At 33.4% G+C, this 13,720-nt stretch overlaps 1 protein-coding gene across 8 annotated transcripts in view; it reads right to left on the minus strand.

Moving 5' to 3' along the window:
• LOC143904540 (TOX high mobility group box family member 4-B) overlaps positions 1–13,720 on the minus strand; it is a 162,189-nt gene that overhangs the window by 14,479 nt on the left and 133,990 nt on the right. For 5 of the 8 annotated variants that reach the window (XM_077419310.1, XM_077419309.1, XM_077419308.1 and 2 more), the window contains 2 exons: positions 8,077–8,199; positions 2,941–3,056 (listed from right to left, as the gene is read on the minus strand). In XM_077419310.1, coding sequence (XP_077275436.1) covers positions 2,941–3,056; positions 8,077–8,199 — 239 coding nt within the window. The remainder of the gene's footprint in view (positions 1–2,940; positions 3,057–8,076; positions 8,200–13,720) is intronic. The other 3 variants (XM_077419311.1, XM_077419315.1, XM_077419314.1) reach the window with 1 other exon arrangement.

Below are 13,720 nucleotides of genomic sequence, written 5' to 3' on the forward strand. Positions count from 1 at the left end.
ATACGCATTGAGAATGAGGTTCGAACTCACGAAAGAAAGTGAATACATGTGCAATGGCATGATATATATACATATGTGTGCGCGCGCGCGCACACACACACACACATACTTCTGGACATTTTCTACTAATGTGATTTCTCGACATTTTGGAACATTCTAAACCTATTTCTATCAAAATCTCAAAAAATTTTTTTTCCACCATCACAAAACTTTCTCTATGAGGAAGCACAAATGATAAAATGTCAATAAAAACGATATTAATAAAAATGATATAATGTCAATAAAATTAAAATCTATACAAACTATAAAAACATCAAGGAATATTAACTTAGAACAGGCTCCATGAAACACGAGCAAGAACAATATTTTAAGTTTATTTTTATAAATTTCCAATATCGATATATTTCGATATATTAATATCAAATCTTTTCCTTATAGCCTTGATTTTAAATAGACAAAGATAAAAAAGATAAATCATTGCAAAAGATGTAAAAGTTGTGACGCCAAATAGCATCAAAACTTTCGAAGCGCTCTCCTATAAAATTATTTTATATTTGAGCTAGAATGCTGTGGGCCAATCACCTGAACATCAGAGCTCAAAAGTGATTGTAAAAGCAAAAGCATAAAATGCTCTATGTACCACCTCAACACTTTTGGGTAAAAAAGAGGGCGGAGTAAGTAGTTGATTTTTTTCATTTCACATATAGTATAGACATTTTTAATTCAAACTTTTGACTGGCAGTGTGAAATCATAAGGCCGTTTTGCATTGTGATGTTACAACTCTATTCTCTCTGTAAGATTTACGACATCGGAAAGAAGAAAACTTATTAAAAAAGATATTTTCAGTGTTCTCTTTATTAATTTGGCATTGTTTTCGTATGAGTTTAACCGTATATAGAATTTACTAATTAAACATTAATCGGCAATCGCTTATCGTCGCATAAACAGTATTTTTACTGTGTCTCAACAGCCATTTGTACGATACTTGTTGCTAATATACTATCTATCGATTGACCTGTCTATAAGATTGCGTTAGCTACACGGTACAGCATTCTGCATAAGAGCGCAGTTATTGGTGATCTATGCGTCACATTATGCACAAGATAATTGATAGATAACTATTGGCGATATATCCGCTTTGATTCACGGTGTACTGGACTGTGCTGATAGCGCGCGTTTAGATCGGATATTTTTACCCGATGTATTTTCCTCTCTAATTAGATTGATTACAGTATATAATTTGAATAGCAAAATATGCTCGCTCGGTACTTCGCAATACCTCTGGGCAAAGGGCCGAGGAGACTCCCTCCCAGTCTCCTCCCAGTCATCTCCCATAGTAAAGATGTTCATCCGCTAAAAAAAATTTCGACGTTCTAAATTGCGGTTTGTAAGACTACGTAATGGCATGCAGGTTCTCACGAACGTTATTCGGTAGGCATTAATACACACGTAAATCATATAGCATATCAGTTACTTCTTACATAGATGTGCGGGCACGCATGCACGCATGCACGCCAGGCACGCAGGCACGCAGGCACGTACACACGTACATATACATATCCATTCATTCGTATGCAGCAGACGATTTTCCATCATTTCGCCCAGAACAAAGAAAGAAGCACTTCGTCCCGCGAGAAGACATACTTAATCCTATAACGGCAGTGAGAAGTAATATGAAACATTCTTGTGTAAAAAAAATATTGTTGGAGAAACAAAGGCAGGAATCGCGCACCGACTCCTCCGATCTCTCGCTGATTAAGTTCCAGTCTATTACGGAATGATACGGTTTGCTTAATTCTTAACGCAACGGATTTCCATTGGAATCGCACCTAACGTACGTATATCACGATGTCAATCTTGTCGAGCCTCTTCCTCATTCGTAGCCACGACAAGACAAAACGGTGAATTTATACTTTATTGTTCGATCATCTTGGGCATTACGAGATTAAGCGGGAATAATTTTCGCGAGAACAATGTACAAACGAACGAGATCTTGATCTCTGATCGTGATCGTGCTACATACTATGCTAATGATCAAAATTGGCTTTACTCAAATTGCTGCAGGACAGTGCGCAGTAACGAGGTAAGTAGAATTTCCATAATTTGGAGTTATGCAACGGTACGCCTGCCGCGACGCAACGGTTTGCGCGATGTTTGCTATATATACTACGTATAAGAGAGTATATCGCTAATTCAATAATTTTCCATTCGCAGAATGGAATCGTCGAGTTTCCCAAGTTAATGTGTAAATTGTTATTAACGTTGCAAAACAGTCTCGGTACTGGGAGAAGAAACGTAATTTCAGACTCGTGCTTATTCCCGCATATCAATCTTAATCGATATGACCTTCTTTTTCATAGAAAACAAAGCCTTACGTGTCTTAATGGAGTAATGATGCTCAATCATAGCGGAATGATTTCTAGTCGCGCAGTAAACGAGTCGAGTGCTTTCATAGTGTCATTGGCATCGGTGAACGATCATATAAGATAGCTAGGAATGTTCGATGTTCATTAATCTTGCTTTATTACGCTTTAGTATCTTCCGATCATCGCCATCTGTTTGAATTCTGTTCGAGCTCCATTCGAGCTCGAAGAATAAAGGAAGACGACGACATGATATTTTGAAACTCTTTCTCTCTCTTCCCCTCTCTCCCTCCCTTCCCCGGCTTCTCCCTTTCTCTCTCTCTCGAATTTCTTTCAATTACTATCGCCCTGCTATCCCTTATCTCGCTTAATTTAAAAAATTACGAGCTAGAATTTTATTGCAAGCAATTTTTTTTCTCCCTTTTATTTTCTCTATTAATGGATTTATCATGGAATTCAGCATATTACGCTCGTACAGATACGCGGCTAAAAAATGCATGAATTCTGTGCGCAAAATCAAGGTCTAATTTATACCGTTATCATTAACGTTAACTTAAAGAATTGAGTCGTACTCACCTGACATTGATCGGTTGCATCGAATGCTCTTGCTGTAGATAGAGCTGTTGCTGAAATCCACCAGCGTCCAGACTCAGACCATCCGGCGATTGTTGCATACCGCTACCTTGCATTATCTATAACAATTAAATATACACAATATACACATATATGTATACATATATATATATATATATATATATATATATATATAACGTAAGTGATACATTAATCCATACGTAACAAAAATGCATGATTTATAGAAAACAATTTTAATTGTAACCGGTGTTATGGTTAAAGCCCGAAACGCGGTCAATCCTAGGATTGACTAATCAATTCTGCCGAACGGCTAAGCGTCTTGGTCAAAGTTTTGTGGTAATTTGTTAATATGTGTGTATAAAGAGTATACAGCACAAATAGGCGGGGGAGGGGCCGCAGGCGGAGCCCCTTCCCCCGCATAATAAAGCTAATCAAACTCCCAGCCTGAACTGGTTTAATCAAGACGCTTGGTTATTCCTCAGGATTGATCAGTCATTCCGCAGAATTGACCAGTCAATGCTAGAAATGGCCGCGTTTCGGGCTTTGACCATAACAACCGGATCAATTTCTTTTAATCCTTATTAATCTTAAATATGCAGATTATGAAAATAGTAAGAAGTCACGTAGCTTCGCTATTATTCAGAGAGTATTCATGTTTTTCCATAATTAATATAAATACTATGGATATAAAAAAAATCTTTGAAAATAATGTCTTGCTGTGAAAGAATATTACGCGCGAAATTAGTTATTTTCCTCGAGGCTTTTCTCGTTGATAAAGATCATGGAATTTCTACTGCGCGTTTCAACATCTCTTTATCTCTTTTTATCTCGAGGTCAGAATGAGAAGAAGAAAACGATGAGCGTGCGTCTAAAAATAATATCTTGAACGTTACATGAATAATGCCTGAATGCGGAAGTTGTTAAATGACTGATACATCATTCTGACGTCGTTCCTTTTTTTCTTTTTCATGTTTTTTCAATGGTCGCATGTATGCGTATATGTATATTGTTACGCATTGTTATGCGATTTATAATTTTTTTAATGTTTTGCGGAAGTCAATATTCAATGAATTGATCAAACAAATAGAAAAAAATATGTAGAAATTAACGATGGAATTAAATATCTTACAAGTAGATTCAAATCAGTTGGCGTAATTTCGAACTCTCTATGACTACTTCAAAAAATAAAGTAATACTTTCAAGTAAACTCGAATCTGAACGAAATGGTTGAATCTGCTATGAGTATCTTGAAAAACAAGAATAGGGTAACTCCAGTATTTACGCCGCGTGGGGTTTTACGCCGCAGATGTCAGAAAAAATAAAAGGAATGAATGTACTTGCTCGCAATTATTCTGTTATGTGCCTTTATGCCATATTAGTATTGTGTTGTAATTTTAGTTCTTTACTGTTAATATTAACGAAATTGTCGTAAGTTGAATCGATTTCTCACCGTAGTAAAAAGCGCGATCTTGTGTTATACGACCTACATAAAATGATTACTGTAGAGAATGTAAAAGGTTTAATGGTTATTTCATGATACATATAAGTGTAGAGGGATAGTAAATAATGGAATACAGCAAAATACAAGTGCATAGTTCTTGTATTTTTTGTTTAACTTAATATCTTATATATCCCTCCTATTTAGGATATACGCCGGCAAGTTAGCATGCGGGATTTATGCTATAGTACAGACACTTTGTAAAACTTGAAATCTCCTATGTGTTCTTTTTCTTCTTTTTTTTGGATCGTATAACAATAATCTTTAATGCATCTCACTCTCTCTCTCTCTCTCTCTCTCTCTCTCTCTTCTATCTTCTTTTTAAAAATTTTCAGTTTTATAATTTGTTTATCATTCTTACATCTTAATAAACTTCTTACACACATTTTATAACTTATTATTATTACATTTTATTGCCTTATTTATGAACATTATTTGTAATTTTTTATGAGGCGTATATTTCATCCATGAATGTTATATAACCCACCGCTCTGGGATATGTATATGGCAAAAATGCAAGAGTTTCTAAAAGTTTTTTTGATTAAATACAAAGAATAAATATTTTATATTTCTATTTTTTTTATAGTAGTAGACAGTATAAAGTTTTTATTGGTATAATTGATTTGCCTTAAAAACATAATAAATAGTATTCGATAAATTAAGTTTTCCTTAGCTGCAGCGTATATACTGGAGTTACCCTATTACTTCCATGTAGACTCAAACTTGGATCAAATCTTGTTCGAATCTTGTAGGTATGTGTATTTCACTAAAAATTTCCTTCGAATCAAAACGTTTGTAAAGCAACAATTATTTTAATATATTATTTTTTGATAATTATATAGTATATTGTATTAATTGTTGAAATTAAACATAAAAAAATATTATTAAAAATATAGACTAAGAATAGATATTATTTAAAAATTTACATTTTTACAGTAGTAAAAGATTCGATTCTTTACGATAGAAACACTTATAAATACATTGTGTGTGAATTAATCCAGCAGGTACTCATTCTAAAATTCGAAACTAACTAATCGGGATCGATTATTTCGCAAGTATAATGTATATGAAATATTATTTCTTATAAGAATATCACTCGAAACTTAGAAACTTAATTATTGGATTTGACTTGGATTTTTAAGTCCGCTCCAAAGCAATTTGTCGCAATTTCAACGTCAAGATGTCGCCAAAAACGTCATTTTGACGACAAATAACCTTAGCTTGCTACTTGAGTATTGAACTTGAATCCATCCCTAGTAGAAATATACAAAAAAAGCCAAACTAAAAATTTTGAGGGAGAGATGTTAATACAAAGTTAGCATAAGACGGTTAGGTATGTCAAAATTTAATTTGAAACTTCTATCATATATATATCTATATATATAAGTACCGGACGTTTGTCTGTCTGTCTGTCTGTCTGTCTGTCTGAACGCGAACTACTCATTCGTTAGTGGACCGAATTTTTATCAAGGGTATATGAAACAGAGGTAGAATTTTCCGGGGAGTGCTATAAAGTGTATAATTTTTCGTTACCGATCATTTTGGAAACCGGTACGAAAATTTTTTCAATTTTTCGGGAATTTATTGGCCGAATCTTAAAGAATTGTATATAAAGTAGGGGTAGAATTTTACGGGGAGCGCCATGATGTGTATAGTTTTTGTTACCGATCCTTCTGGAAACCGGTTTTTTTACATATGTCCTCCGGGGCGAAGCCCGGGTAACCAGCTAGTATATATATATATATATATATATATATATATATATATATATCATATATATATCATATATATATATCATCTATATATATAAAGGAAGATGTCTTGACTGACTGACTCACTGACTCATCAACGCCCAGCCCAAATCCCTGAACCGAATTTTTACCAAAAGTATATGAAATAAGGGTAGAATTTTCCGGGGAGTACCAATATGTGTATAGTTTTTTGTTACCGATTTTCTAGAAACCGGTTTTTCTAATTCTTCTAATTTTTCGGGAAATAATTCACCGAATTTCAAAGAATTGTAGATCAAACAAGGGTAGAATTTTCCGGGGAGTGCTATGAAGTGTATAATTTTTCGTTACCAATCTTTTGGAAGCCGGTATCAAAATTTTTTCAATCTTTCGGGAATTAATTGACCGAATTTGAAAGAATTGTATATAAAGTAGGGATAGAATTTTACGGGGAGCGCCATGATGTGTATAGTTTTTGTTACCAATCTTTTTGGAAACCGGTTTTTTTAATTCTTCCAATTTTTCGGGAAATAATTGATTAAATGTCAAAGAATTATACATGAAGTAAGGGTAGAATTTCCCAGGGAGTGCTATAAAGTGTACTATTTTTTATTACCGATCTTTTTAAAAACCGGTTTCGAAAGACTGAATTTCAAAGAATTCTACATAAAGTAGGGGTTGAATTTCCCAGGGAGTGCCATCAAGTATATAATTTTTCGTTACCAATCTTTTTGGAAAGCGGTATCAGAAGTTTGACGAATTTTTCGGGAAATAATTAATCGAATTTTAAAGAATTGTATTTAGAGAAAAAGAAAAAGAGAAAGAGAGAGAGAGAGAGAGAGAGAGAGAGAGAGAGAGGAGAGAGAGGGAGAAGGAGAGGGAGAGGGACAGGGAGCAAAAGAGGGAGAGGGAGAGGGTAAGAGAGGAAGAGAGGGAGAGGTGAAGAGGGAAAGAGGGTGAGGAGGGAGTGAGAGAAAAGATGAGGGGGAGGGAGAGAAAGAGAGAGAGAGAGAGGGAGAGAAAGAGAGAGGGAGAGAAGAAGAGGGAGAGAGAGAGAGAGAGAGAGAGAGAGAGAGAGAGAGAGAGAGAGAGAGAGAGAGAAATGCATTAAAGATTATTGTTATACGATTCAAAAAAAGAAGGAAAAAGATATATATATATATATATATATATATATAAAACACACACACACACACACACACACACACACACACACACACACACACACACACACACACACACACACACACACACACACACACACACACACACACACACACACACACACACACACACACACACACACACACACGCACGCACGCGCGCGCGCGCGCGCACACACACACACAGATGGAAAATTTGTGTTAATTTAACCTAATATGGATGTGTTAAATGGTAACACCGATACTATGTTAAAATATTTCAACAAAAAGGAAATGTAGTTCTGATCGTAATTTGAGGTTAATTATGTGTACAATTAACATAACTTTTATGTTAAAGTTCAGATTGTAAGATAAAATCAACACTCTTTTTCTGTAAATTTTTATTCCCGCTTCTGTTATAAAGTAAAATCAACATTCTTCTTCTGTAAATTTTAACACATTTAATAAATACATTCAAATTGTGTTACTTCAACATATTTTTTAAATTATTTTAATAATTTTACATTTTAAATTTGTTAAGTCCAATTAACAGAGCAGGCATATGTTAAATCTACACATGTATTGTGTTGATTATTTTACACAAAAATTTTAACAAGGACTTTTTTTAACAAAACGCCAAAAAATTTCCAACAGTGTATATATAATCTTAGGACAACTTGAATGTTGTTCTATTCGGTCAACGCATAACAGAATATGTTCATTTTAACGTTGTCGAGTGGAAGCATACCTGTGATTGGTACGCTTGCATGGAGTCATGTTGTTGATGATGTTGCTGCTGTTGCTGATGCGAATGAGGATGAATTGTTGGTATGTCAAAGTCCTCGTCACCGAAGCTCGGTGTGTGAAATGTCTAAAACAAACGAAAATCACGTTCATGAACTGGATTCAATTTTGTTATACAAGTTTCGTAGAAAGCAAAACTTTATATCTTCCATTCTTTTTGAAATGTTATGTTTGCAGATTTACTTTTCTTCATTAGCGTATTGCTGTTATTAGTCAGCGATCAAAAGGTTTTACTTTTAGTTGTTGTATATCTCTGTATGTGAAACGATTAAAGGAACAATGGAGATGAAAAGTTTCGGGAAAAGAACTTTTTCGAAGAAAAGGAGAAATCGATGTGGAAGTGGAATCAAAGAATCAACCTTCCAACGTCCCTTGATGGATGATAAATAGCGTTATATTGTTCGGAATCCTTTTAGCAATTTATTCCCCTTCACAAAGGAGAAGAAAAATAAATTTGCCGTGGTAGGGAGAATAAAAGTTTTAAAATTGGATTTAATAGCGTCAGGAATTTTCCTTTGAAGAAACACGCTTGGCTATCGATCGTCAGTGTAGCTATAGTATATTCCATCTGTCTTTATTTTACTGTTATTAAAGTATCATGGCCGAAAGAATTAGACAATGTCAAATAGAAATTTAAATAACCGCTTGTCGCAATTTGATTTGGCAGAACGGGACAGGTACTGTTACATATAAACCAAACTTCTACGTCATTAATCATTTTATTACGCCTAATTCGGCGACTGTTTATCGTAAAATTTATTTTATGTTTACACGCTCGTCGCATGAGCATGGTCACTCGTGGTCCACTAGCGAATTACTGCAAACATGCCGAAAATTAATTACTTCCGTTCAACAGAATAATCGTTAATTAAATATTTAATGGCATCTCAACGTATGCAATACCGTTACTTTATTCAACGAGTCATTTTTCATCACTTGTTTCTCCTTTATCTCCATTTCTTAGACGATATTAAATCCGTATTCGCGATTCACATTGGATTGCAGGTAAATGGAGAGTTAGAAGAAAAAAAGAGATAAGAAAAATAGTACGATCGGCCCAAGACTGTGGGTGAAACGTGAGAGTGAAGAGAAAGGCGAACGAACGACGAAGAAATATCGTTCTTGCTGCCGTCGTCGTCGGCCTCGTCGTTTTTCTTTTCCTCGCTGTGAACTAAACTCGTTCCGCCATCTCGTTAAAACTTGCGCGCGACTCTCGCAACTTGGTTCTTCTTCTTGAAGAAATATTATTTAGATGGTTTCCTGGGTTATGCAACCAACCCACCCGTTCTCTTATCATTTTTTACTCGTCCTATTTCGAGTCTGTGCTCACGTATACAAATTACATATTATTTCAATGTAAATTGTACAAATTTTGTCATATATGCAATTTTCAAGAAAATATGATATTAAAAACGAGGATTTAGCAAGGAACACTCTTACGAAATCGAAAGATATGAGTTTAGAAATCGAGAAACACAGTCGATACTCCCAATTAATATATATGCGGTAAATATTAATAACATAAATAAATTGCTATATCATACCCTATTGGGGTAAACTCAGGGATGGCCTACACTGAAAAAAATACTTAGATCCAAGAAAATATTGTTTCACATAGTACCAATGGCTTATTTACTTAATATAATCACATATTTATATATATATATATATATATATATATATATATATATATATTTAGAATGAGATATTTTTACTTATAATTCAAGTACGTTTTACTTAATTTAATAATTTCTTGGATCTAAGTATTTTTTTCAGTGTATACAGGAAAGATGGCCAACTTATGATCTTTCAGTCTAGCTCGCCATGAAACATCGAATGAACATGGGTTGACCATCTTTCTTGTATGGCCATCTTACCCGAGTTTACCCTATACCCTATATATAATATTGTCTTAAATTCTTAATAAAGTCTGAATCGATCAAATTTCTATTAAATTTACTCGGTAGCTAGGGTTCCTATTATGTAACGAGAATGTCTTCATCATCACTTTTTACGCTGTATAAATGGAGATATTATGATAAACATACAAAGTCCAAATTGACAAATAATACTAGGACCTATATGTATAAAATAATAATAAGCTTCAAATTAAAAAAATTTTTTATTTAAAATTGTTTGTGCTTTAATATCTGACAAGCTATTCTTGATAGTAAGATTTTAACTATCTAATAATTTCAATATCAAAATTAAACTGAAAAGTAGTTTAGTCCGCCAGTGATTATAAATCAAAATACTTTATTTAATTCGACTAATAAAATATGTAAAAAATTAATACTTTCTTGTTTTTTAACAAATGTATATGCTGTTTGACAAACGATATTTTTTCTTTGTCTTCTTTTTGAAAGTTATTTTTATTATTAAAGAATTAACAAATTATTCATGTGATTGGCAATCTTCGTTGGAAACACAATGGTGTAAGCGTTTCAGATTAAAAAGTATTATACATAGACAGACAAAGAAACCAGCTATGAAGAAAACGAATATCTTGATATCGACCTGAGAGAGTATATGTATATGTAATGAATGCAATGAAAAAAGTACAACTAAGCTAGCGCGATATAAAATTAGCAACTAGAAAAATTAGCAATGAAAATAAAATCTAAATATATCATAAAATCTCTAACAATATGCAAAATTGATTTTATTTATACGAATAAAAACTTCCATAATAGGGGAGATCAAAGCTAAATGCCCTATATTTTAGAATTTTGAAGTTACATATTCTCAAATAACTAATTGTTATAACTGACTGTACAAACATGACAGACACTTCTTCTACACTGAAAAAAAGAAGTATCAAATCAACATTGATATACTTGTATATGTATACGCAAGAATATATAATCTTCTTATAAAAATTTTAACTTTTTATTTCAACTTTTTTTCTTAATTAAACTATATAAAACTTCGTTTAACTATATAAATGGTGTGTGTAAAGCTAGCGTCTCATTTTGCGGAAACTCACAAATTATTGAGAGTTCTGACTTTCTTTTCAATAGTTTTAGAGTTCCTGCTAGTTTAAACAAATAGTTCTGGCTTTTAAAGCCCAAAAAACGCGTCAGCGTACAAACTGAGACGCTAGGTTCACGCAGCGTCTCACTTTGTCCTACACAAGTTCCACTACTGTATCTCATCAGATTTTGCGAGATCTATAGTTCTATAACAGTTCTATAAAGAGTTCTGCCATATAAAAGCAAAAAAATTAATTATAAGGTACTAAAAAAAATTACAATGTAACGAGTATACCGAGTTGAGACGCCAGTTGAAATCTCGGAGTTCCGGTTTATGTAAAATATTTCTCGAGTAGTTTTCTGAGCATATTGAAGCATTTTTTAAAGAGTTCCGAACGTTAGAATATTTGTTATATTTTAAAAAATTAATATTAACCGAAAAGTAATCATGACGGAAAACGATGAAACGCTAAGCGAAATCTCGGAGTTCCTGTTTATATAATTTTTCGGATAGTTCTGAACATATAGAAGCATTTTCCAAAGAGTTCCGGGCATTGGCATTGTTGTATAATTTGTAAATAAATTAATAACACTCGAAAGTCAGGAATTTATCGAAAATAGGTGAGACGCTGTAGGAAATCTCGGAGTTCTGGCTTATATAAAATATTTTTCGTATAGTTCTAAATATATAAAAGTAATTTCTAAAGAGTTCTGGCGATAAACATTATTTAATCATTTTTTAAATAATTTTTATCGCCCGAGAAAGACGCATTTACGGGTATATGGGTGAGACGCTGTAGGAAATCTCGGAGTTCTGGCTTATATAAAATATTTTTCGTATAGTTTTGAACATATAAAAGCAATTTCTAAAGAGTTCTGGGCATTGGCAATGTTGTAAAATTTTTAAATAAATTAATAACGCTCGAAAGTCGGGAACTCTTTAGAAATTGTTTTTATATATTTAGAACTATACAAAAAATATTTTATATAAGCCAGAACTCCGAGATTTCCTACAGCGTCTCACCAATTTTCGATAAATTCCTGACTTTCAAGCGTTATTAATTTATTTACAAATTATACAACAATGCCAATGCCCGGAACTCTGTGGAAAATGCTTTTATATGTTCAGAACTACTCGAAAAATATTTTATATAAACCGGAACTCCGAGATTTCGCTTAGCGTTTCATCGTTTTCCGTCATGATTACTTTTCGGTTAATATTAATTTTTTACAATATAACACAAATATTCTAACGCTCGGAACTCTTTAAAAAATGCTTCAGTATGCTCAGAACTACTCGAAAAATATTTTACATAAACCGAAACTCCGAGATTTCAACTGGAGTCTCAACTCGGTATACTCGTTACATTGTAATTTTTTTTAGTACTTTATAATTAATTTTTTTGCTTTTATATGGCAGATCTCTTTATAGAACTGTTATAGAACTATAGATCTCGCAAAATCTGATGAGATACAGTAGTGGAACTTGTGTAGGACAAAGTGAGACGTTGCGTGAACCTAGCGTCTCAGTTTGTACTGACGCGTTTTTTGGCTTTAAAAGCCAGAACTATTTGTTTAAACTAGCAGGAACTCTAGAACTATTGAAAAAAAGTCAGAACTCTCAATAATGTGTGAATTTCCGCAAAATGAGACGCTAGCTTCACACACACATATAAATGACTTTATTCAAGCAAGTTTTCTTCGTTTAACGCAATATAATCTCATTTTAAGATTATATATTTTTGCATATATACAAGTATATCAGTGTTGAGAAGTACGCCTCTCAACTCCGACATGTAAACACGCGTTTTGGTTATCGCTCCGCGATAATGTCTTGCTCCGAAATTCTTCTGTGGGCATTAACAACAGCATTTCATCAGGGTACGTGGTCACACTCTCCTTATAAAACACATTCTCTGCTATCACCGACTTATACATCGATTAATTTTATGATCATTTCGGCAAAAATTTTCGTAAACGCAGATGTGTAAGTCGTGACAAAGATTAGTTTTATACCAGATTGCTTGAGAAAAACCCAATCCTTTAAGGGTCGAAACGTCGTTACGTTTCAATTACGGCGTATTGCTAATTGTAGTCGAGAATAATAAACTTTTTTGGTTTAATCATTATTGGCGGAACAAACAATTTCATTTCTATTATATCAGTGTTGATTTGACACTTCTTTTTTTCGTGTATGTGTTAATGCCAATCACGATCTTATTAGTGGAGATCAGGGCTCGTTGGCACAGTTTTCACAATTTCGGCATTTAAGTTTTTAAATAACTATAATTATCATGATTAAACAGCACTAATATGATAGAGAACCTTTCTCTACGTTTTCATGCAAGGAACGCTCCTGTATACTGTATAGTTTCTTTGTAATAAGTGAAATACGAACGTGCTGCATTGTCAACTTGCCTCGATAGTAGGGTGAGTTGGCTATGCAAAAAAATCCATGTTAATGTAATGAAAACGTAATAGAAATACAAAACGGGTAGCAGATATGTACTTCTTGATAAAGATTGTATCTTTTAAAATTATTTTGTAATGATAGCAAAATGCTGTTGCAGGAAAACAATTGTAAGTTATTTTAAATGTAGCTTTCTTCAATATAAA

The sequence above is a fragment of the Temnothorax americanus genome, unplaced genomic scaffold (genome assembly GCF_048541705.1).
Source record: "Temnothorax americanus isolate GAGA-0224 unplaced genomic scaffold, ASM4854170v1 Scaffold53, whole genome shotgun sequence".
In the NCBI taxonomy this organism is placed as follows: domain Eukaryota; kingdom Metazoa; phylum Arthropoda; class Insecta; order Hymenoptera; family Formicidae; genus Temnothorax; species Temnothorax americanus.